This window comes from Ovis aries, chromosome 1 (genome assembly GCF_016772045.2).
Source record: "Ovis aries strain OAR_USU_Benz2616 breed Rambouillet chromosome 1, ARS-UI_Ramb_v3.0, whole genome shotgun sequence".
In the NCBI taxonomy this organism is placed as follows: domain Eukaryota; kingdom Metazoa; phylum Chordata; class Mammalia; order Artiodactyla; family Bovidae; genus Ovis; species Ovis aries.
Window position 1 is genome coordinate 177950194 of NC_056054.1, and position 27093 is coordinate 177977286.

General features: G+C 37.5%; 1 protein-coding gene across 1 annotated transcript in view; it reads right to left on the bottom strand.

The window, feature by feature from the left end:
• The window catches only part of SLC9C1 (solute carrier family 9 member C1), a 110643-nt gene that overhangs the window by 56664 nt on the left and 26886 nt on the right, over positions 1 to 27093 (bottom strand). The window contains exons 7-10 of the mRNA XM_027962312.3: positions 19081 to 19242; positions 14069 to 14168; positions 10536 to 10679; positions 8373 to 8547 (exon numbers count right to left, since the gene is read on the bottom strand). Of these exons, the coding sequence (XP_027818113.2) occupies positions 8373 to 8547; positions 10536 to 10679; positions 14069 to 14168; positions 19081 to 19242 (581 nt within the window). The remainder of the gene's footprint in view (positions 1 to 8372; positions 8548 to 10535; positions 10680 to 14068; positions 14169 to 19080; positions 19243 to 27093) is intronic.

The following is a 27093-nucleotide window of genomic DNA, read 5'->3' on the forward strand; positions in this document are numbered from 1 at the left end:
GAATGAATGAATGAACACCATGTGCAGTAACATGGCTAGACCTAGAGATTAACATACTAAGTGAAATAAAGACAAATATATGATACCATTTATATGTGGAATCTAAAAAAACTACAGAAAATGTGCATATCAGATATATGACATATGTATTATGAGTACTTCCTCTCAGTTTGTGACCACCTTCCATTTCAAAAGTTATCTTTTGATAAGCAAACATTTTTAAAGTTGAGAACTCCAATTATTACTGTTTTTTTGTTTTAAAACCTTTTGTCTATTCCAAGGCTGCAAAGGTATTCTCTTGTTTTCTTCCAGAAGTTTCAGAGTTTTTCATTTTATTTAAGACTATGATCCATCTCCAATCAGTTTTACATATGGTTTGAGGTAAGAAATAAAAGATTTTACTTTTATTTATCTTATAACTGGAAGTTCGTACCTTTAGACTGCCTTTATCCGTTTCCTCTATCTCCACTTACCATCTATGGAAATCACTAATATGTTCTCTCGTTCTATGAGTTCAGTTTTTTTTAGATTTAACAAACGCTTTTTTGAATGTTAAACTAAAATTTTTGGACATATTTTTGGATGAATACTTGACCATAATGTCTTATACTTCTTATATATTTAAAATTAATTGGCTATATATTTTTAAAGAATTTTTGCGTCATGTTTAATCAGTGATTTAATCAGTTTTTTGTTTGTAACTATCATTGTTGGTGTCTAGTATCACACTGGGTGGCCACATAAAATAAGAAAGTGTTTCATCATTCTCTATTTTATGAGAGAGTTGGTTTAGAATTGTTATCATTTAATCATTAAATGTTTGGAAGAATTCACCAGTCAAGCCATCTCGGCTTCTAGCTTATGAGAAAATTTTAATTTATATACATATAATTTCTTTAACACTTAGAGGGCTATTCAGAGTTTATATTTTCTTTAGTGTCAGTTTAGGTACATTGTGTTTTTTGAAGAATTTAACCACTTTCACCTAAGGTGTTGAATTGTTTGGACAAATGTTAGGCATGCTAAGTCGCTTTAGTCGTGTCCGACTCTGTGCAGCCATGTAGACGGAAGCCCACCAGGTTTCCCCGTCACTGGGATTTTCCAGGCAAGAACACTGGAGTGGGTTGCCATTTCCTTCTCAAATGCATGAAAGTGAAAAATGAAAGTGAAGTCACTCAGTCGTGTCTGACTCTTAGCGACCCCATGGACTGCAGCCTAACAGGCCCCTCCGTCCATGGGGTTTTGCAGGCAAGAGTACTGGAGTGGGGTGCCATTTTTATTTATTACTCCTTTAATAGCTGCGTAGTTTATAGTCATGGTCTTTTTCATTACTGATATCAATCATTTGTTTCCTCTTTCTCCCTCTTTTGTTCTTTTTAAATATTTAACATTTTAAGATAGTTGTAGATTCACATACAGTCTTAAGAAATAGGTCCTGTGTAATATTTAGCCAATTGCCCCCAAAGGTTACATTTTTCAAAGCTATAGTAGAGTATCACAACCAGGATATTGACAATGACACAGTGAAGATACAGAACAGTTCCTTTACCATAAATATTCTTCATGTTGCCTTTTATAGTCACTTTTATTTCCCTCCTGTCCCCATCTCTTTATTGCTGCTGCTGCTAAGTCACTTCAGTTGTGTCTAACTCTGTGCAACCCCATAGACGGCAGCCCACCAGGCTCCTCTGTCCCTGGGATTCTCCAAGCAAGAATACTGGAGTGGGTTGCCATTTCCTTCTCCAATGCATGAAAGTGAAAAGTGAAAGTGAAGTCGCTCAGTTGTGTTTGACTTAGCGACCCCATGGACTGCAGCCCACCAGGCTCCTCCATCCATGGGATTTTCCAGGCAAGATTACTGGAGTGGGGTGCCATTGCCTTCTCCGTTCTTTATTCCTGGCAACCACTAATTCAGTTCAGTTCCGTCGCATCTGACTGTTTGCGACTCCATGGACTGCAGCATGCCAGACCTCCCTATCCATGAACTCCCAGTTCAGTTCAGTTCAGTCGCTCAGTCGTGTCCGACTCTTTGCGACCCCATGAATCGCAGCATGCCAGGCCTCCCTGTCCATCACCAACTCCCGGAGTTCATTCAGACTCACGTCCATCGAGTCAGTGATGCCATCCAGCCATCTCATCCTCTGTCATACCCTTCTCCTCCTGCCCCCAATCCCTCCCAGCATCAGAGTCTTTTCCAATGAGTCACCTCTTCACATGAGGTGTCCAAAGTACTGGAGTTTCAGCTTTAGCATCATTCGTTCCAAAGAAATCCCAGGGCTGATCTCCTTCAGAATGGACTGGTTGGATCTCCTTGCAGTCCAAGGGACTCTCAAGAGTCTTCTCCAACACCACAGTTCAAAAGCATCAATTCTTTGGTGCTCAGCCTTCTTCACAGTCCAACTCTCACATCCATACATGACCACAGGAAAAACCATAGCCTTGACTAGACGGACCTTTATTGGCAAAGTAATGTCTCTGCTTTTGAATATGCTATCTAGGTTGGTCATAACTTTTCTTCAAAGGAGTAAGCGTCTTTTAATTTCATGGCTGCAGTCACCATCTGCAGTGATTTTGGAGCCCCCCCAAAATAAAGTCTGACAAGCAAAATGGCTGTCTAGGGAGGCCTTACAAATAGTTGTGAGAAGAAGAGAGGCAAAAAGCAAAGGAGAAAGGAAAGATATAAGCATCTGAATGCAGAGTTCCAAAGAATAGCAAGAAGAGATAAGAAAGCCTTCTTCAGCGATCAGTGCAAAGAAATAGAGGAAAACAACAGAATGGGAAAGACTAGAGATCTCTTCAAGAAAATTAGAGATACCAAGGGAACATTTCATGCAAAGATGGACTCGATAAAGGACAGAAATGGTATGGACCTAACAGAAGCAGAAGATATTAAGAAGAGGTGGCAAGAATACATGGAAGAACTGTACAAAAAAGATCTTCACGACCCAGATAATCATGATGATGTGATCACTAATCTAGAGCCAGACATCCTGGAATGTGAAGTCAAGTGGGCCTTAGAAAGCATCACTATGAACAAAGCTAGGGGAGGTAATGGAATTCCAGTTGAGCTGTTTCAAATCCTGAAAGATGATGCTATGAAAGTGCTGCACTCAATATGCCAGCAAATTTGGGAAACTTGGCAGTGGCCACAGGACTGGAAAAGGTCAGTTTTCATTCCAATTCCAAAGAAAGGCAATGAACTCCCAGAGCTTGCTCAAACTCATGTCCATCGAATCGGTGATGCCATCCAATCATCTCATCCTCTGTCGTCCCCTTCTCCTCCTGCCTTCAATCTTTGCCAGCATCAGGGTCTTTTCCGATGAGTCAGTTCTTCACATCAAGTGGCCAGAGTATTGGTGCTTCAGCTTCAGTATCAGTATTGAATATCCAGGACTGATTTTCTTTAGGATTGACTGGTTTGATCTCCTTGCAGTCCAAGGGATTGTCAAGAGCCTTCTCCAACACCACAATTCAAAAGCGTCTATTCCTTGGCACTCAGTCCTCTTTAAAGTCCAACTCTCACATCCATACGTGACTACTGGAAAAACCATAGCTTTGACTAGATGGACCTTTGTTGGCAAACTAATGTCTCTGCTTTTTAATATGCTGTCTAGGTTGGTCATAACTTTTCTTCCAAGAAGCAAGCTTTTTTTAATTTCATGGGTGCAGTCACCATCTGCAGTGATTTTGGAGCCCAATAAAATAAAGTCTGTCACAGTTTCCATTGTTTCCCCATCTATATGCCATGAAGTGATGGGACCAGATGCCATCATCTTGGTTTTTTGAATGTTGAATTTTAAGCCAACTTTTTCACTCTCCTCTTTCACTTTCATCAAGGGGCTCTTTAGTTCCTATTCTAATCACTAATAATGTTCTCAATTTTTATATTTTTGTCTGGCCTCCACTCATCTGTTCTCAATTTCTACATTTTCATAAGAATGTTATATAATTCAAATCACAAAGTATGTATTCTGTTCTGAATAATTCTCTGGAGATTTATCAAAGTTGTTGCTTATATTAATAGTTTGTTCCTTTACACTGCTGAGTATCATTCCAAGGTGCAGTTGTACAACAATGTATTAAAGAAAGATTTACCTACTGAAGGACATCTGAATTGTTTCCAGATGTCTGGTTATTATAAATACAGCTACTATAAAAATTCATGTACAGGTGTGTGTAGACGTAAATTTTCCTTTTCCAGGCTAAATCCCCAGGAGAGCAATTGCTGTATGGTAGTTGCATATGTAGCTGCCAAATTCTTTTCTTATTATTTATTTTTAATTGGGGGATAATTGTTTTACAATGTTGTGTTGCTTGCCAAATTCTTTCCCAGAGTGACTGTACTATTTGATATTCCTACTAGCAGTCTCTGAGTGGTCAGTTTCTCTGCATCCTTACCAGCATTTGGTGTCATCACCATATTTTATTTTAGTCCTTCTAATAGGTGGTATCTTACTGTTTTTTCAGTTTGCATGTCCCCAATGGCTAATGACACTGACCACCTTTTTTATCCTTATTTGTCATCTGTATATCCCCTTCAGTGAAATGCCTCTTTCTGTGTTCTGTGTGTTGTACTGTTAAAAGTTTTTAATTTTGAAGATGTGTAACTTCTTTTTTTTTTCTTTTCTGGATTATGCTCTTGGTATCTTTGTGTTACGATAGGTCCCAAAGATTTTACCCCAAGTTTAAAAAAAGTTTTCTGGCTTTACAATTTATATTTAATTCTGTGATCCACTTTGAATTAATATTTATAGAAGAAGTGAGACTTAGGTCAAGGTTCTTCTTTTTTTTCATATATGAATGTCCCATTCTTCAGCATCATTTTTAAGACATCATCTATTGAATTACTTTTGCATATTTATCAAAAATTGTTGGGGATGTTTGTGTGAATCTATTTCTGAGTTCTCTATCCTGTCCATGTTTCTTTCTCTCTCTGGCAATACTACGTAATCTCCATGGCTGTAATAATACCTTAAAACTGGGTATACTGATTTTTCCCAGTTATTTTACTCTTTCAAAATTGTTTTTGTTGTTTTAGTTCCTTTGCTTTTTATTATTGTACATGGCATTGTGTCTTTAATTTTTGATTCCTTGAATCAATTGCTAGTATATAGAAATACACTTGATTTTTTATACTTATACATTGAGGCCATACTAAATTCATTTATTAGTTCTAGGAAGGTTTTTTCCCCTCTTCTTTTTGAAGACCCTTGGAATTTTCTATATAGATAATCATACTATCTGCAATTGGAATAGTTTATTTTCTTCCTTTTGAATATTCATGTTTTTTTTCTCCCTTTTTGTCTTATGGAGCAAGCTAGAATTTCTATCATGATGCTCAGTAAAAAGAATGAGGGTAGAGATTCTTGATTGTTCATTAATTAACTGAGACATTCTTGGATTGTTCCCAGTTATAAGGAGAAAGCATCTTTCACTATTAATTATAATAATTTATTAATTATACTTGTAGATTTTTTTTGTAGATGTTCTTTATCTACTTTAGGAAATTCCCTCTTATTTCTACTTTTTGAGAGGTTTATCATAAATGGATATTGATTTTTTTTATGCTAAGTGATTTTTCTTCATCAGTTGATATGATTCTATAAATGTCAGTTAGATCCTGTTGGTTGATGGTGTTGTTTAGTTCTTTCATATCCTTGCTAATTTTTTTAGTAGTTCTAGCTTCCCTCATGGCTCAGTGGTAAAGAATTTGCCTGCCAATGTAGGAGATGTGGAATTAGGCCAGAAAGATCCCTTAGAGAGGGAGATGGCAACCCACTCCAGTATTCTTGCCTGGGAAATCCCATGGACAGAGGAGTTTGGTGGGCTACAACCCATGGGGTTGCAAAAGAGTCAGACACCACTTAGTGACTAAACAAACAAACAAAAAATACTTCATAAACAAATTAAGGAAAGGAGTGTTAAAGTCTCCAACTGTAGTTTGTCTATTTCTCCTCTTAGCTCTCAATTTTTGCTTCATATATTCTATATACTTGTTTGGAACATATTCAATTTAATCACTTAACTTGTGAGTAGTAGAGACAGGATTAAGTTAATAATTTAAGCTTTCATTGTAGTGCCTTTTTTTGAGTATTAATAAATTAGCTGTAGGGGTCACCCAAATTAAATTAAAGGACTGCTAATTTCTTCTCAACTAATTACCGCTACTGAAACATCCCTCGAAATGATTTGGTTGACCAAAGTTTTATTTCAAAAGATGTCTACATAGCATCATCGTCATTGTCATCAGAAGTCAGATTTACTGTGCATTTACTAGATGCTAAAGCTCAACATTCAGAAAACGAAGATCATGGCATCCGGTCCCATCACTTCATGGGAAATAGATGGGGAAACAGTGGAAACAGTGTCAGACTTTATTTTGGGGGGCTCCAAAATCACTGCAGATGGTGATTGCAGCCATGAAATTAAAAGACGCTTACTCCTTTGAAGAAAAGTTATGACCAACCTAGATAGTATATTCAAAACCAGAGACATTACTTTGCCCACTAAGGTCCGTCTAGTCAAGGCTATGGTTTTTCCTGTGGTCATGTATGGATGTGAGAGTTGGACTGTGAAGAAAGCTGAGCACTGAAGAATTGATGCATTTGAACTGTGGTGTTGGAGAAGACTCTTGAGAGTCCCTTGGACTGCAAGGACATCCAACCAGTCCATTCTGAAGGAGATCAGCCCTGGGATTTCTTTGGAAGGAATGATGCTAAAGCTGAAGCTCCAGTACTTTGGCCATGTTATGTGAAGAGGTGACTCATTGGAAAAGACTCTGATGCTGGGAGGGATTGGGGGCAGGAGGAGAAGGGGATGACAGAGGATGAGATGGCTGGATGGCATCACTGACTCGATGGACATGAGTCTGAGTGAACTCCGGGAGTTGGTGATGGACAGGGAGGCCTAGCGTGCTGCGATTCATGGGGTTGCAAAGAGTCGGACATGACTGAGCGACTGAACTGAACTGAACTGAAACAATGTGTTAAGCTTTTTGTGTATATTTTCAATTTCTCATAATACCCCTTTGAGATAGTAGAGACAGTAAGATAGCCAGATAGGCCTGGCTCATACCAGTTTGTGAATGCTGATCATTACATTTTCAGGAAGTTTATAGGCTGACTTATGTTTTCTTGGTGCCAATGATTATGGAATAGAAATTTGGCAAACACTCCCCCTTTCCAAGATAGTTACCTGTTAAATATTTACTAGCAAACCATTGGTATTATTGCAGACTGCTTTGGAATGAGGAAACAGACACGTGGCAGGGAGTAGGGGATCGGAATTAAATAACTTGTGGATGACCACACAATAAATAGCAATTAAAAATTTCAGAACCCAGATCCAAGTGCAGTGTTCACCATTACACTGGTCAGGACGTATGATGATGACACTGATTTTGATTGTCCAGACAAAGCGGAAATTAGTTAAAAGGAAAGAGGGGTGTGAATGTGTTAGTTGTACAGTCGTGTCCGACTCTTTGCAACCCCATGAATTGGGGCCCGCCAGGCTCATCTGTGCATGGGATTTTCCAGGCAAGAATACTGGAATGGGTTGCCATTCCCTTCTCCAGGGGATCTTCCTAACCCAGGGATTGAACCCGAGTCTCCTGCATTGCAGGAGCCACTAGGGAAGACTAAAAAGAAAGAGGAGGTCATGTAATGTTAGGTACGTTGGTTTTTAAAACAGTCTTTGAATATTTAGTTTTTTTAAAATGCTTATTATTTACTTAGATACATAATAATAACCTTGACACAGTTCCCTTTACTCTTAGAATTTACGTTAAAAAAAAAAAAACTCACAATGGAAGTGTTAGATGTGTTGTGATGTCTACATAGAATATTTCTTAAAGAGTTCCTTGAAATCATCTTATTTTGAGATATGATAGAGGGATAGTCACACTTTATGTTCTACTGGGAAGAATTTGGGGGTTCTATCTTAAGAGGTAACTTTCTCTAATAATTAAAATGTTTTGGTTTCTAGATGTGGCTTTATAAAGTTACAGAAGGCAATACAACCATTCATAAATAGGTTTCTGCTTGTAAGTAGGTATTAGGAGTAAATTAAAAAAGGAAACATTTGTTGAGTGCATACTCTGTATCAGGTACTATTTTAAATGATTTGTAAGTTTTCCCTTAACTTTCACAGTAAACCTATTTTTTAGGAGTGTGATGAAGGAGTTTAAGGGTATCTAAGCTAGAATGAGGAAGAGGAAGGTTGCCAGTTGTTTTTTCCCTCCCTGGTTTCCCCATCATAGCTAAATTAATCCCACAGTCCAAGTGGGGTTGAGCCATCTACTACAATAGCATACTTTAGTACACCGAAACAGTTTTCATAAAATATTCAAATAGAAAAACCACATCTTTCTTTACTTGAGATTTCTCCCTCTCAGATCCAAAAGATTTTTCAAAGTAGGCAAGCAGAAGAGCCAAGTTTATATTAGGAGTCCCTTTCATTTCGCTCCAGACCATTATGAATGCCCAGCGCCAGCTGAAACCATGACCAAGTTGAGACAAAAGAGGGCTCAGTAATAGAAAGACCAGAAGTCTAAAAGGCAAAACAGATTTTAAAAAGTTATTTTTGTCGTAGAAATTTCTTTCCATCTCATTCTATACTACTCCAATCTATTCCCTGTGAAATTGCCAACTCTCAGAAGAATGAGCCATCTTTCACACACTTCTGGCATTCCACCAAAGGAAAGCAGAAGGGCATCCCATGCACAAACATGCCAAGGGAATGGGATTATTCTTTTCTTTCTTTCTGTTAGCTAAGCAGTAGAATAATTCCACATCACCATTAAGTGGTGCTTCTTCAGGTAGAAAAGAAAGTGCTAAAAATTTTTATAGATCTACTCTACTCTAGATCCCAGAAACAGATAAAAGCAAATTTAATAAATGAGAGAGAAAACAATATTCTCTCTTTTTCTTCATAGATTTTAATCATACTGAATTTGCCCAGTATCAGTTAATTCATTTCTATTTCTTCTTTCAGTCACAGATAATTCTTATATTTTATACTAACTGTACCAGATAATTTGCGATGAATTTCCATTTACTTGGCACTGGATGACTTAATGTTGTTATTTAGTCCTTAAGTTGTGTTGGACTCTTTTGCAGCCCCATGGACTGTAGCCAGCTAGGCTCCTCTGTCCATGGAATTCTCCAGGCAAGAATACTGGAGTGGGTTGCCGTTTCCTTCTCTAGGGGATCTTCCTGACCCAGGGATCAAGCCTACATCTCCTGCATTGACAGGCAGATTCTTTACCACTGAGCAACCAGGGAAGCCCAACTTAATGTTGAGTCCCAACTAATTTTCCTAGAATGCTAACAATTTGGGTGATATAATTGTTATAGTGGTTTTCCTCTTCTATATTATCTCCTTTTCAGTTATGTAAGCAGACGGCTTTCTGAAAGCCTTTTAACATTGGAAAAGGGGCCACAAAACTTATTTAGGCAAAAATGACATTTACAAGGAGGACTTCCTTATGATTTTCATTTTTATTTATTTATTTAGACATGAGATAATTTTATTTTTATCTTTTATAAATCAAAGCTAGAAAAATGGTACCTTGATCTTCAATACTTTATCTTAACGAAAAGTAACAACACAGCAGAATGCCAGAATCATAAGAACACTGAACAGAGCAGATAAATGATATGAAATAATAGTGAATAATCATTTAAAAGGAAAGAAAGACTATTTTTCTTTCTTAATTTTTATTGGAGTATAGTTGATTTACAATGCTGTGTTAGCTTTAGGTATATAGCAAAGTGAATCAGTTATACATATACAAATATCACTCTTTTTTTATTCTCTCCCATATAGGCCATTCTAGAGTACTGAGTAGAGTTCCCTGTGCTATACAGTAGGTCTTTATTAATTCTCTATTTTATATCTGGTGGTGGTGGTTTAGTCGCTAAGTCATGTCCCACTCTTGCGACCCCAGTACTGTAGCCCACCAGACTTCTCTGTTCATAGAGTTTCCCAGGCAAGAATACTAGAATTGATTGCCATTTCTTTCTCCAAGGGATCTTCCCAACCCAGGAATCAAACCCAGGCCTCCTTCATTGCAGGCAGTGTGTAAATGTCAATCCTGATCTCCCAATTTGTCCCACTCTGATTTTTAAAAAGTTATTTCCAACTATACTTTATTAATACAAATTATCTGTCATAAAATATTAAGCAAATAAAACAAGTTAACATTTTAATTTATAATAGGTGTCTAACTTCATGAAACCTCATAGAATAAAAAACAGTATAAAACTCTGGAGGAAGTATGTGAAATATTAGTAGTGTTCGCCTCTAGGTAGTAAAGATTATGAGAGTTTTTTCTTTTTTTCAAAAACTTTACAATATGCTTGCATTGTTTTGAAATGCTGTTAAAAATCAAAAACACTAAGTGTTAATTTGCTGATGATTCCTTGGAAAATTTGAGTGAATTCTTCATTCCAGAATAAAACATTTCTGTCATTTAAAGAATATCTTCAGGATTAGTCAATGTTACATAAATAGAAAAATTCAAATGGCTTTCTTACCTGAACATAATAAGTGTTAAGTAGATATTTAATGAATAATATATATCAGAAAATGATATATATAAATATGTATGTGCAGGAATTAGAAGTCCAGTGAAAGTAAACACCATAAGAAAAGCAACAAATGATAGACAATTCCAGAATCTGCAATTTTTAGAAAAAAATTAAATATAGTTGGTATAGTTAATTAAGTTAACATAGTCGATGCAAGGCTTATCTATGTGAGGCATTGTGCTAGGCATTTTGAAGAAAATAAAGATGAGTAGGAGTTTGTAATTTAACTGGGGAGAAAGGAGCAGTAAGATAAGTAAACAAATACTTCTAAAGCAATTTTAACCAGTTTGCACTGAATATAAATTAGTGTCTCTTTTTGGGGTTGACTTTGAAAGACATGTTAAGTTGTAGCTATGCTATTTGACAAAACTCATTCAGGTACTATGGTTCAAGTAGTTAGAAACTGTGGTTCAAGTAGCTAGTCCTAGTTTCATTGGGAAGAACTAAAATTATTTATTTTAAATGGAAATACTGAACTCCTAGCTTGATTTACATAGTGATAGAATAAAGCCTTTGCCCAATATCTAGCTAGCACTTAGAGAATGTGAATGAATCTTTTATTCCCTTTGTAGATTCTTTGTGGTTTCTGAGTCTGTGCTTATTCAAGTACTCCAGAGCCTAGGAAGACGGCATCATTCCCAAAACTCATGTTCTCAACAGTTGCAGGCAAAACAGTTTGAAAAAGCAGCACACTCAGACACCATTATTTGTCATTTTGGGTGTTGGGATCATAGCTATTTAAAACTTACTTCTCGTTATCTCTTTGTATATTTCCTGTCTTTAATTTGACATTATATGTATAGCAAAATAAATTGAAAAGCTTACAAGGGTATATGAATATTACTTCATGAGAGGAAATAGAGCTTGGTTTTACCCATATGCTGCCATTGAAAAACAAATACCTAGGTATTACCAGAGAAAATTTCATTATGAAACATTGAGGGGGGAAAAAAACTCAGTCTCATTAATTAGCACAAAATGTAATCAAATCAATTAAGCAACAAATATTGAGGAGTTATTAAAACTCTTTCATATGTAATAGAATTAATGGGAGAAATTGGACGAGGAGGAAACCAGATTCTCAGAGGAATCAGTGCCCATTATATTCAGAGTATATATGAGCCAAATAACCAAGCTCCAAAACCATCTAATATACCTGTGCATGTACACATGTGTGTGCACGTGTGCAATCAGTCAGCCACGCAGTAAAAAAGCTTCTGAATTTTTTAAAAAAGTCCCTTTTCTTTATTTGGTGATCATGAGTTGTCCCAACAAATCTAGATCTTTTATAGGAGCAAAGGGTTGCAACACTGTCTGTGTTTAAGTATTATCTAGGAAGAGTTTTTTAAAATCAGACATCCCATGCTTCACCCTCATAGATTTTGATATTATGGATCTAAGCATATGTGTCATTTTTATATCTTAATGTTGCATAGCCCCTAGCCTAGAGGAGTGAGAAGACCTTATGGCCTGGACATTTTAGGAACATCAGTTTGCCAGGAATAGAAGATTATACAAGTTGACAAGGAAATATCTCTTATTTGGGAATTTCTTTCTAAAAAGGTGATGTATGAATAGAAGCATGAAAGAAGTAAGGCAGCCACTTCTGCTAATATGTAAAGAAGCACATTTCAAGGGCAGAAGCACAAGGACACAAGGTCAAACAGGGACCTTCTTTGGCATTTTGAGGAATAGCCAAGTGTGATTAGAGCAGAGTGGGCGAGGGTGAGAGTGGCAGAAATGAATTACCATAGTAACAAGAGGACAAACAGATCCCCTGTTTGCCATGAAAACAACCTTGGTTTGTAGCCAAACAAGATGAGAAGTTATTAGAAACACAAGAAATGATCTGGATAAGGAGGGAGTGAGGTGGATGATGGTCAGAAAATAGCCCAGGATCAATGCATTGTCTTCTTGGTGTGACTATATAATTGTTAGAATTGGAGTCCTAGGGGGGTAAACTGAAAAGATGGGAGACAGTATAAACCACTGTAGGGTTTAGTAGGATTTACCATTATTATCTTACATATTATATTTTAAATATTATAATTGTTGAAATTGAAATTATGAAGTGATTATTTGTATGAGCATAAAGTGGGTGGCTGAAGCAGAGTGGGAAATGTGATCACAGGAGGAGAAGTCCTGGAATTGAAAGGTGAGGGAATAGAAGCATTAACTGTGAAATATTGACTGCCATCACTAAGAATGGTGACAGGGTGATGTTGGAATGTCACAGTGAGAGGGGGCCAAAATCATCACAAAATGGAGAGTGTGAAACTGGCTGCTTCTGGGGAAGAAGAGAAATAGAATAGAAATGACTGAGGTACAGAAAGATCACCCACCTCAACTCTAGGCTTGTGGTACCAGGGATGCAGGTGAGAAAGACACTATAACCTTTAAGGAACACAAGGGAAATCACATCTTTAGGGGAGATCCAGGTTTCAGTTACAGCAAGAATGAAGGGAGCCTTCGGAATCACTCCCCATAGATATAAATACATGCATAACATGTCTAATTCTTCCTACAGTGGTGGCCCAGCTGATGCTACCTAGCTGCTAATACAACTGGCTTCCATTATAATTGACATGAAATTTTAGTGACATGCTCTCAAAGCTTGTAATCTGTATTTTTAAGTTTCTAACTTCTGAACTTATTTCATCTTTCAAAATGTTCTCCCAAATGTTCAAAAAAATCACTGATTAAGTTCAGGGCCTCTGTTAACACATATGTTGCTATTGTGTCATTTAGGCTAAGTTCCCATCCCATATATTGAAACTTTTCAGAAAGTATCTTTCTTTAAGACTAACACAGACTCCACTGACCCCTCAGGTAGGTGCCCTCCAGCAAGGTACAATTTGTACTTTTCTATTTTCTTTTTTCAATGCTGTCAATTGTGTTTAAATGCCCTGGATTACTTTTTTAATTGACTTTGCATGGCCTCTCTTCACTGTCCTTAAAATATTGGTCTTTCATTCTAGAGGCATTGCCATACTGATCCATATTGGTGCTTGAGGCAAAAGGAACTATTAGTAATATTGATCTTTAAAAATTTTGTATTTTCACCATGGATTTTTTGCATTAATTTCAGTGATTAAATATTACATTAAAATATTTATCTTGATTACTGAGTCTTTTGGCATCCTCTCAGATTTTGTGCCTGAGATGAGGGCCTCACTTGCCTGATTTTAACCCTGGCCCTGTCTAGGGGATCAGACTGAACATTACTGAGTAATATGGTCAGGGACATAAGGGAATTAGTAGTGAAATACAGTCAATGCGAGCTCAAGGTAAGGTTACAAATTTTACCTGAAATCAGCGGTTTAGAGAACATAAGCAATAGAGTTTTTGAAAGGGGGGTTTTATTTTCAGTTGGCTAGTTTCCAAGTCAGTATCTTATTTTGGCCATGTAGATGTAGTTACAGTTATAATATTATAACTTCAATATATGAAAGCAAAGTAAACGTATGCTAGTCACTTACTCAAGAAGAAGTGCTTCAACTCCTGGTTTAAAACTTGTAGAATTTAAAAAGAGTCCCATAATGACAAGAGTAAATATTCCAGACATTTCAGTTAGCTCACCTATTTTTTTAAGGAAATAAATAAAAAGTATTAATTTAACATCAAGAGTGGTACCAATACTCCCAGAGATGAAAACATCCTGATATCTGATAGTAGGGACTTCATAAAGAGGCTCTCCCACTTGGTTTCCACTAAAAAATGTCACAAATGATCACCACCACGCACTGCCCTTCCTCCTCAGGTCCACATTCAGTGTGCAGAAAAGTCTGTACTGGACAACCTTGCACCGCTTTGGTTTCTGATCATCAGCAACAATGAGGAACTCACAAATCTTTCCAGATACCCCAGTGAGGCTAGAGCACCCTCTAGAGGTCTGATTTTTCCAGAGCGGCTCTGGATGAATTAAGTGGAAGTAAGCTGATGCGCTCGCCGTGGACTAGCCTACTTCACATACTACTTCTTGGGAGACAGCAGGAGATAGAAATGGTTTGATTTTGTGGCAAGGCTAAGAGAGTAGAGCCAAGAGAAACCCAATACAGATCTGCTTCCCAGTTTAATTATGGTTTGGTACACTTACTGTCTGAGATGGAAAAGTGTAAAAAACTGTGGAAACTCTTGAATACTGTCAACTTTCAGGAATTAGAGGGAAACATAGTTTTGGAAGTAGCTTATGAAAGTGACATCTTATCATCGTGAAAAATTCAAATGATATAGTATAGATATTATATTTTTCTAAGAAAAAGGTGGTAGTTAAGTTGCTAAGTTGTGTCCCACTCTTGCAACCCTATGGACTGCAGCCTGCCAGATTCCTCTGTCCATGGGATTCTCCAGGCAAGAATACTGGAGTGGGTTGTCATTTCCTTCTCCAGAGGATCACCCTGACCCAGAAATTCTTTCCAAGATTCTTCTCAACCCAGGAATTCTTCCCAGGATTCTTCCCTACCCAGGAATCAAACCGGGGTCTTCTGCATTGCAGGCAGATTAGAAAAAGGGAACACCCGTAACTCCACTGCCAAGAATTCAGGTAAAATCTTGAAGAAAATTTTGACTGAAATTTCTATTGAGGAGAGGACTATATTTGCCTAGAAGAAGTCATTTGATAAGCTATTTGAGAGCACAGTATGAGACTGAAAAGGCAACTCCAACCATTAAAGACTGCTTGCTGAATTTCTATATGGGAGACAAGTGGTAATTAAGCAGGAAATACAGAAAAGTGAGGAGATAATGGTAGCTGTCAGATCTTAGAATTGTGAACTGCACAGTGTAATTTTCTCTGTGAGCTCCCCTTGTTCTCACCTTCACTAAAGTTCACCAAGAAGCAGAAATTTTTATATATTTAGGAGGAGGCAGCAGAGATTATGAGGAAGAAAACTCCAGAAACTTTCAGAAATTTTGAGGAGGTATCTTTAGGTTGGGTTTTCCTTGTGGCTCAGTTGGTAAAGAATCTGCCTGCAATGTGGGAGACCTGAGTTTGATCCCTGGGTGAGGAAGATCCCCTAGAGATGGGAATGGCTATTCATTCCAGTACTCTGCCCTGGAGAATTCCATGGACTCTATAGTCCATGGGGTCACAAAGAGTCAGACATAACTGAGCGTGTCTATTGGAAGCTTAAGATAATTGGATCAGGATTTTAGGAGTGGAGTACCCAGTGAACACACAGAAGCTCATATCCAGCATACATATACATAAAGTCACACATTAAGAAAATCTACAGAGGGATTATCCCTGGAGAAGGAAATGGCAGCCCCTGCCATTATTCTTGCCTGGGCAATCCCACGGACAGAAGAGCCTGGTGAGCCCCATTGCATGGGGTCCCAAAGAGTCAGAAACAACTGAATGACTGAACACGCACCCAAAGGGGTTGTAGAGCAATACTGTTCTATAATGGGCTAGTTTTTTTTTTTCTCTTAATGTTTAGCAGACATTGTTCTAGGTAACAGTTGCAAATTAAAATTTTGTTTTAATATTAAAGAATATTGTGGATAGGCCACTTTTCATAGGCTTCTCTGGTAGCTCAGCTGGGAAAGAATCTGCCTGCAATGAAGAAGATCCCGGTTTGATTCCTGGGGCAAGTTCCCCTGGAGAAGGGATAGGTTACCCTTCCCACTCCAGTATTCTTGGGCTTCTCTGATGGCTCAGATGGTAAAGAATCGCTTGCAATGCAGGAGACCTGGGTTCGATCCCTGAGTTGGGAAGATCACCTGGAGGAGGGCACAGCAACCCACTCCAGTATTCTTGCCTGGAGAATCCCCACGGACAGAGAAGCCTGACGGGCTATAGTCCATAGGGTTGCAAAGAGTCAGACACAACTGAGCGTCTATGCACAGCACACATTTATCAAATGGATCTGTTTCTTTGGTTTACTTTGTATTCCTCTGTTATAGCAGTTGTATTTTAATTATTATAGGCTTATTAAATGTTTATTATCCACTTAGTAGGAAAAATCCTTCACTTAAATAGATTGTCATGCCATATGACATATGTCATAAACATAGTCTCACAGTTTATGTTTCCAGATGAATTTTTAAAAATTTTCTGTAAAATTTCACTTCCCTCCAAATTTCTATCATTATTTGATTCATATTGTGATAACTTTTAAAAATATTCACTTATTTGACAGGCCAGAGTAAAAGTTTTTTACATTAGATTTATACTTACTCATTATCCGCTTTCTAAAGTATTTATTGAGACATCTTGACTCTAAAAAATTTAAATTATTTTTTTGGAGATGGGGTAGGGGATTATAAAATACAAACTAGTATGTATAAACTAAATAAGCAACAAGGATGTCTATTGTACCACACAAGGAAATATAGCCATTATTTTGTAATAACTTTAAATGGGATATAATCTATAAAAATATTGAATCACTATATTGCATACTTGAAAATAATATAATATTGTAAATCAACTCCACTTCAATTTTAAAAATTAAATAAATAAAATTATTTCCTTGAGCATAACCCTTACTCTTTCTGTTTTAATGGTTAAAGATCAGATGAGAGTTTATTACAATGGCGTTGTTACAAGGATATTTAGTTATTTCTGTGACATACAACATTTTAGGATAATTAGAATTATAATAACATTGTATCAGGATGTATCAGATTTTTTGGAACTTCATGTAATTTCTAGAACAGTTATATTAATAACATTCACCCATATAGTATAACCTAAGAAGGTTTCTCATCGTTTATTTTAACCCTTAATCTTGAGGTTACTCTTACTTGATGATGTTAAAACAAATTATATTTGTTGAAATCTATGTTTTGTAGGTTTAGGTATGTACAAGGTAGTGCATAGTGAATGCATTTGTACTGGCTGATCATTCTGTCACTATTAATTCATTAACGGATTCTGTAAACTCACTAGATTGTAGTTGGCTTAAATCCAGATTGGTTTGGAAACCTCAAATATCTGTGTTATGCCTTTCCTTTCTCAGACATGAAAATAATGAATTCTGGTGCTCTAGCATTTCTACAAAGAAGTTTTTCTTTGTCTCTACTGAAATTTTTACTTCTCAGAAAACTTGTGTAGTTTTCTGTTTGGGTCCAAACTTTTGTTAAGTTTATTCCTTGATGTTTCCTAACTTTTTGTCAATGTGAAGAGAATCACTTTTCATTGTGTTTTATACTAGTTGTGTGTGTGTGTGCTCAGTCACTTCAGTTGTGTCCAGATTTTTCTGACCCTATGAACTGCAGCCTGCCAGGCTCCTTTCTTGTGGGATTCTCCAGGCAAGAATGCTGGCGTGGGTTGCCCTCTCCTTCTCCAGGGGATCTTCCTGACCCAGGGAGAGAACTGCCTCTCCTGTGTCTCCAGGATTGCAGGTGGATTCTTCACCTGTTGAGCCACCGGGGAAGCTCTTGAAACTAATTACTGCTGGTTTGTAAGAATGTCATTTGATTTATTAATTTGTAAAATATTTATCTTTTATCAAACCATTAAAGAGCCTTGCTATCTTAGTTTACTAATTAAGTCTCTTGGGTTTTTATATACTCTAAAATGTTGTGACTAATGTAACCATTTTTTCTTTAAAATATGCATAACCTTTATTTTTTTTTCTTACTATATTACCTAGAGCTTCCAGAATTATTTTTAATCATCGATATGAGGCTAGGCAATATTGTCTTATTCTTAAATGTAATGGAAAGATATCGAGTCACTTGGGAAGTTGGTATTATCACACATGCCAACTTCAAGTCATTTGTAGAGCTATCTAAAGGGCTGAATGGAAAGTGATTCTGAGGCAGTATCAGGAAACAGCGACATGGTTATCATTGTCTGCTGTACCTCTGTGAGAGGGCAGTTGTGGTAAATGGATTAGCAATGTGACAGAATTTTTAATATTAGCCTTCCTTGATCTGTAGCTTCTATTTTTATTACCTTCTTGATCTAAGAGTTACCAAGAACATTTTTTTTCAATTTCAGGCAGTTAGAATATTCATTTTTAAAGATCTTCCTTTGGAAGTAAGCATTAAATTGAACTGTAGTTGAATAATGTTTGAAATTTTATTGATATGTTCTTCTAGTCTAGTTGATTTCTGTTAATGCCCACAGGTATGTGTAAAGAATAAGCATTCTGTTTTGGAAGATAAAACTCTATATATCTTGGGAGCCAAGCAATTAAGTTTTTATATAAATCATAGCCATAGTCATTTTTTTAATCCAATTGGTTATGAAATTATTTAGGAAAGGCCTATTAAAGTTTCTCCTTGTAATTATGATTTTGTCAAGTTTCTCTTACTATAATTGTCTTTATGTACCTTGGTACATTGTTTCCTATTGTATACATATTAATATTTTTAATGTCTTTTGATAAATTATTTACAAAAATATTCCTTCTTGATCAGTTGCATGGTGGTTTTTTGTTTTTGTTTTTGCTTTTCACCTGGTAAATATTTCCCATATCTTTATATATTTAATTTGAACCTTTTTATATTATTTAATTTTAGGCATAGTCCCCTTACTTACAAATATAAAAGATGAGGTACAGAAATGAAAAGCTGAGACTTATATGATTGACATCCTCTCCAAAAACAGTAGACATCCATAGTTGAATCAGTTTTGAACTAGCAAGTCCAAACGAGAAACTTACTATAAGATGTAACCAAATTTCTTTCATGATGACATAGGCTGAAAGAAAAGGGAATCAATAAAAAAATAATTAATAGAATTCATGTGCTTTTAACTTTAAACGATAATCTGGGTCAACTTATGTTTCTGACATTATCTTTTAAAATAGCTCATAGCCTTTGGGATAGATGTAGGGTATTTTCTTATTCTTAAGTTGAAAGAGTTTCTTTTCAAATGTCAAAAGTCACAATTAAATTGATAAAATTTGATCAGTTTAGTTTAAGAGCTTTTTAAGTCCCCATTCAGGAATACATATTTATTTACAATAATGAATAAGAAGTAGAAGCTCTCTAACTTCATGGAATTTAGAATCTACGTCTAAAATTATATACACAAGAAATTAAAAAAAAAAAAGGGAATGCCTCTGGGTCACAGCTAAGTGAATCTCCTGTATTGTATTGGCCTGCCAAACCAATCCGATTGGTTCCTTACTATTGGACATTTCATTGTTTCCAGTTTTTCTCCTGATAAGCAATGTTGCGATGTATATTTCTATACATAAATTTTTGTACTTCTCTGATTGCTTCCTTAGGCCCCAGAAGTGGAATTACTACACTAAAGGATAGTTGAGCCTTTACTGATACTGTTGTATTTTGCCAAATTTCTTTCAACAGTCATTATGATGCCCTTCCCAGGTAAACAGGAAGCCTAAACTCTTGAAGGCATTGATTGCTGGAATCGGGCATTTTCAGTGGATGAGGAAGTCCTTCTCATCTTTGTAGGGTGAGGAACAAAGGAGAAAAGTTTTAAATCACAGATGAAAGTGGGTCTTAGGTGCAGGAAAGCCTGAAGGGTCAACTTCAATAGAACATGTGAAGAGCAAGAACAAAACCAAAACAAGGAATGGCCAACAGAAAACAGCAATAGCAACCACATCAAAAAACAAGGCTAAATTTGGGGAAGTAAATCCCAGAATGCCGGGGGCCAGCGTGAGGAATTCCGCCCATGGCAAAGGTCATGAGGAAGGAGGCTTGGCATACGCAAAGGCGTGATCAAGCCTCAGGAAACCCCCTGTTCCCAAGCATCTAACCCCAAAACCAGAGTCTGTTTTATGCTCTCACCTACACCTCTGACTTTACGGGGGCTCTCCCCCATAACCGTTTCTCTTGGAGAAGGAGTAAACGTGCAGCTCCAAGGCAATAAAAATTCTTGGGCGTGACAAGAGTGTTTCAGCTTACGGACTCCTCTGAAGGTTATCTAGCCCACCTGTATAGGTTTGTCCGGCCACATGTGATTGCTTACAGCCTCCCAACCTGAGAGGCACGAGATGTTTTAGACTTACTAAAGGCAAATTATTTTGGGGAGTTAAAATTATTAGTATAGTTGGTTAGGAATTATATTGGTGAAGGGTCTCTTCATTTGTTGTGTCAATAATTGCTGCTAATTCCCTGCTCTGGGTGGGACAAGGATGTCTCAGGTCAAACCTCTCTGCTGACAGACTAGCTTGTGTGACAGGATTATCCTTACTGCCGCCACTAGGCACATGATTGTTTACTACCTCTCAACCATAAACAGCACAGAGAGTTTTGGAGTACTTTGAGAGTCTTAATTAGCGTAGGAGTTTTCTTGTTGAGTCAATGATCGCCGCCAGGCCTCTATATCCTTAGGTACCTGGGAATATATTAATCAATGTATTTGGAATATAGCAAAGGAAATATGGTAGTTTTTGATGTTAGCAATACTAGACCTTTTGAGTTAATGGATTTTCTCTTTTGTAATAGATCACTGTACTTTGTTATATATCACTGTGTCCTTGCTGTGTAAGAATGTAACTTTATCATATCTTAAGACTAAATAGATCTTAAGGGGAGCATTGGTGAAAGGATTTTCATTTGTTGGGTTGATGTTTGCTGCTAAATCTCCATGTTCCCTACTCTTATAATGAATATAACTAGCATATAGGAAGAAATAAGTATTAACCTTTAAGCATATAGGAGAAATAAGTATTAACCTTTAAGACTAATCATGGTAACCTTGGATTAAATAAATTCCTTTCTTGATTGTAACTCACTACAGCCTCACCCTATAGGAATGTAACTTTATTTGGAGGGTGGTGCCTGGTTTAAGAAAAAACACCCTTGGAAGAAATAAGTTTTTTTGGTTATCAGAAAGAAAGGATCATAAAATGTCAGCAGGTCTCACTCATGGCCAGAAGATGATGTAATATCCCTAAGACCTTTTTTTTTTATATATTTATGTGAGGCATCTGATTTTGATAAAGGTCAGGACTGCTGACCCCCGCATGACTCTGTATTCATCCCTATGTGTAACAAAAGGTATATAAGCAAACCCAAAAATAAAGAAATCGGATCAGTTTCTGGAAAGACTGATTCCCTCATGTCGTTCTTTTCTGCTCCCCATTTTTCGGGCTGAATTCCCATCTGGAGCGTGGGTGTCCTCCAAGTCTACTTATTTGCCCCGGTTTTCAAGACCACGCGAGAAGGAGCCCAAGGAGGGGCACCTTCCGATATTCAAGTGGCACCGGTGGCCCAACGTAGATGATGCAAATTCCTTGTCTTGGAATTTTATTGGTATCCCACGTAAACCAAGTTATTCAGCCCCCTTTTTCTCTCCTACTATTTTCTGGCCGAATTCCCATCTGGTACATGGGTACCTGCCAAGCCTACTAATTTTGCCTGGGCTTATAAGATCGGACCGGGGGGGCCTCAGTGCCACCTCTCCTTCTGGAGAATGGGAAGACGCCTGCGGCCTACGTAGGTGGTGATAGGTATCCCATGTGAACCAAGTTATTCAGCCTCTTTTTCTCCGCTAATCTTTTAATCCCTTTCTATCTGTAATTAAGTAAGTTATTTCCAGAGACGCCGACTCCGTCCCCACCTTCGAATCACCCTGGATCCACCAGGGCTGGACCCCGGCACCAGAACAGTGCTCTGAGGTAGTAAAATGAAGGAGAAAGAATCCTTTTATGAATCCTTGATCATAGATGTCCACTGGTAGAGATGGCACTGTTAAGATTCCTGAGGTTATAGAAATTCCTTCTCTACCTAGTCTCATTCCTATGACTGAGAGTGAGCCATGGTTTCTAGATGTGCCAAGCAGAAAAATTTAACACTTGTAGGGATAGTGTGAACTTGAGAGAATTTTGTGAATGACTCTAGGTCCTGTCCAATCTAGGTATGGGGTTGACTATGGTGATAATTTTAGGAATCCAGCACCTCCTATAAATGAAACATATGCTGGATGCTGACACTGGTTTTAGAAGATGCAGAGAACTGGTGTTAAAAGACCAAGTTTAAAAGATGCTTTCTCTTTTAAAAAAGAAAAAGACCTCTTAAAGAATAAAATACTTACTGGATGGATTTACTAGGCCAGGAAATGCCTCAAAGCAAATCCATTATTTCTTACAATGTTCTTAAACTTCTAACATACAAGAAGGAAAAGGTAAGAACTCTGAGTATAGTAACTCTTCTTGTTTTTTCCTATTATGAAACATGCTCACTTCAAAGATACAGTAGGGCTTCTCTGGTGACTCTGGGCTTCCCTGGTGGTTCAGATGGTAAAGAATCTGCCTGCAGTGCAGGAGACCTGACTTTGATCTCTGTGTTGGGAAAATCCCCTAAAGAAGGGAATGGCTACCCCCTCCAGTATTCTTGCCTGGAGAATTACATGGACAGAGAAACCTAGTGGGCTACAGGCAATGGGGTCACAAAGAGTCAGACATGACTGAGAGACTAACACTTTCAAAGATATAGCAACACTGTTTCAATAACTACAAGTTATAAAATAATGATTACTAGGAAACTGCAGTATTGGAGAAGACTCTTGAGAGTGCCTTGGACTGCAAGGAGATCAAACCAATCAATTCTGAAGGAAACCAATCCTGAATATTCATTGGAAGGACTGATGCTGAAGCTGAAACTCCAATACTTTGGCCACCTGATGCGAAGAGCTAACTCATTAGCAAATACTGCAATGCTGGGAGAGACTGAAGGCAGGAGGAGAAGAGGACAATAGAGGATGAGATAGTTGATAGCATCACTGATTCAACAGACCTGAGTTTGAGCAAGCTCCAGGATATGGTGAAAGACAGGGAAGCCTGGCATGCTACAGTCCATGGGGTCACAAAGAGTCGTACACGACTGAGTGACCAAACAATGCAATACAATACTAGGAAAATTACTGTTTCACAATCATGCCAATGGATAAATAAAATACCAGTAAAACTTATCACAAATCTTTCTTAAGAGGAATTCTTCTACTAAAAATTCAGAGAAAGTCTGAATGGTGGAGAAAATAAGTTCATTGTTCTCTTCATCTTAGAGCAGAACTTCTGCTTTATTGTAGTTGTTACTATTACTATTTTAAGAGTGATTACTTAACAGTTTTTACTCCTCTGAAACCTAAACAAAAGCAAAATTCTATTACGTTGATTATTGTCAAAATTGTGAGGTACAAGCTCTACAAAAGCAAGAACAGTTATGTTCATGGCTGAAACATCAGGGCCTACAATAGGAGCTATCACATAGTACATAACAAATAATTGTTGGGTTATTGAGTGAATTATCTTCCACATAAGTACTTTTCTTTGTCTCTTTTTTATTTTTCACTCCCCATTGACTAGCAAATTCTTTTGATTATATTGTGGATATCATCTCTGATAAAGTTCCCTGAAATTCTGTGATTGTTATAGGGAAGAATTGACTCCATGTTGGATCTGTTTCTTTAACCTTAACCTTAACCATTGCTTCCCACTACTTATATTCTTTAAAAGGATACTGTTCACATGGAGTGGCCTGCCACAGGGAACCCTGCCTCTCTGCCTGAATATTAAACCAAAATGCCTTTGTTCAGGACCCTGTCCACCTGTGGATGGCTACAGGAAAGAAAAAATGGACACATTCACTCCCTGAGGCTAGCCATTCCAAGGGATATCTGTAAGATTAATGGCCTTTTACTTTACCCCTTACCTCCCCCTACTCCTGTTCTGTAAAAGAACCTGGCATCAAGACCCTGATAAGATGGTTATTTTGAGACATTAGTCTGCCATCTTCTCAGTCAGCTGGCTTTCTAAATATAGTCACATTCCTTGCCTCAATACCTGTCTTTTGGATTATTTATGTGGTGAGCAGAGTAAGCTTGGACTCAGTAATATGAATGGTATTTACTATCTTAAATGGGACCTGGTATAACACTAGATCAGGCTTCTCTGGTGGCTCAGATAGTGAGGAATCTGCCTGCAATGCAGGAGGCCTGGGTTCGTTACCTGGGTTGGGAAGATCCCCTGGAGAAGGGAATGGAAACCCATTCTAGGATTCTTGCCTGGAGAATTCCACTGACAGAGGAGCCTGATGGGCTACAGTCCATGGGATTGCAAAGAGCTGGACATCACTGAGCAGCTTGCACACAATACTAGATCAGGTATAGAGGTTGGACTCTGATCCTTCTGACAAGCATGTATGACTACACTTTACATTTCTCAGTTTCCCCCAAAGATGGTTTTTGAGCTTTTAAGATGCTTTTGAACATAAACATTTCCTTTTCCTCACTTCAGTCATCTTTGGGAAGGCCATATCTGCAGCAGGTTTTATGGTAAAAACTCTCTGAGTACTGTATTCTGTCACCTCATTTTGTACTCTGCATTTTGGAAAATATTCTATGTATGTAGTTTGGTTTTCCCACACACCACAGAAAGGTTATATGAAGCATTTAAAGAGGATGTACCTTGCTATGCTAAACTGGGGTTCTAGGATCACAACAGATATTCCAAATTGCTATGGTTTGAGTAAACTAATTGGATACAAAAAACAAGGGTGAAAGTAGGTGCTTTTTATGCCCAAGTTGGGTAGTTGTCCACGACCTGGACCAGCTCTGTTGAGAAAGACATGAGTAAGGTGATTCTTTGCATGAAATGTTCCCTTGGTATCTCCAATTTTCTTGAAGAGATCTCTAGTCTTTCCCACTCTGTTGTTTTCCTCTATTTCCTTGCAGTGATTGCTGAAGAAGGCTTTCTTATCTCTTCTTGCTATTCTCTGGAACTCTGCATTCAGATGCTTATATCTTTCCTTTTCTCCTTTGCTTTTTGCTTCTCTTCTTTTCACAGCTATTTATAAGGCCTCCCCAGACAGCCATTTTGCTTTTTTGCATTTCTTTTCCAAGGGGATGGTCTTGATCGCTGTCTCCTATACAATGTCACGAACCTCATTCCATAGTTCATCAGGCATTCTATCTATCAGATCTAGGCCCTTAAATCTATTTCTCACTTCCACTGTACAATCATAAAGGATTTGATTTAAGTCATACCTGAATGGTCTAGCGGTTTTCCTACTTTCTTCAATTTAAGTCTGAATTTGGCAATAAGGAGTTCATGATCTGAGCCATAGTCAGCTCCTGGTCTTGTGTTTGTTGGCTGTATAGAGCTTCTCCATCTTTGGCTGCAAAGAATATAATCAATCTGATTTCGGTGTTGACCATTCTGAAGGAGATCAGCCCTGGGATTTCTTTGGAAGGAATGATGCTAAAGCTGAAACCCCAGTACTTTGGCCACCTCATGCAAAGGGTTGACTCATTGGAAAAGACCCTGATGCTGGGAGGGATTGGGAGCAGGAGGAGAAGAGGACGACAGAGGATGAGATGGTTGGATGGCATCACTGACTCAATGGACATGAGTCTGAGTGAACTCCGGGAGTTGGTGATGGACAGGGAGGCCTGGCGTGCTGCGATTCATGGGATCGAAAAGAGTCGGACACAACTGAGTGACTGAACTGAACTGAACTGAAGGTGATTCTATTGGGCAAGGATTAGTCTTCTGGTATGGTATGCCAGTACCATACTGTTTTGATTACTGTAGGTTTGTAGTATAATCTGAAGTCAGAGAGCTGATTCCTCCAGCTCCATTTTCCTTTCTCAAAGTTGCTCTCAAGGTCTTTGAGTTTTCAAACAAATGAAAAAAATGTTTGTTCTAGTTCTGTGAAAAATGCCATTGGTAATTTGATATGCATTGCATTTAATCTGTAGATTGCCATGGGTGGCATAGTCATTTTGACAATATTGACTCTTCCAATCCAAGAACTTGTTTTATCTTTCCATCTACTTGTGTCATTTTCAGTTTCTTTCTTATAATTTTCAGAGTACAAGTCTTTGTCTCCTTAGTTAGATTTATTCTTAAACATTTTATTCTTTTTGATATGGTGGTAAATGGGATTGTCTCTGGAGAATTTTTTTTTTTACCATAAATGGATGTTGAGTTTTATCAAAAGCTTTTTCTGCATCTATTGAGATGATCATACAGTTTTTATTCTTCAATTTGTTAATGTGTATCACATGGATTGATATACCAATATTGAAAAATCCTTGCATTCCTGTGGGATAAATCCCACTTTTGGTCATGGTATAGGACCTTTGTAATGCATTGCTTGATTTGGTTTGCTAGTGTTTTGCTGAGATTTTTGCATCTATGTTCATCAGTGATATTGGCCTGTAATTTTCTCTTTTTTTGTAGTATCTTTGTCTGATTTTGGTATCAGGGTGATGGTGGTCTTGCAGAGTAAGTTTGGAAGTGTACTTTCCTCTGTAATTTTTTGAAATAGTTTCAAAAGGATAGGTGTTAATTCTTCTCTAAATGTTCCATAATATTCACCTGTGAAGCCATCTGGTCTTGGACTTCTGTTTCTTTGGTTTTTGAAATCACAGATTCAATTTCAATACTTGTAGTTGGTTTATTCATATTTTCAATTTCTTCCTGGTTCAATCTTGGGAGAATGTATCTTTCTAAGAATGTGTCCATTTCTTCTAGGTTGTCCGTTTTAGTGGCATATAGTTGCCTGTAATAAGTAGTCTCTTATGGTCCTTTGTGTTTCTGTGGTGCCAGTTATAACTTCTTTATTTCCAATT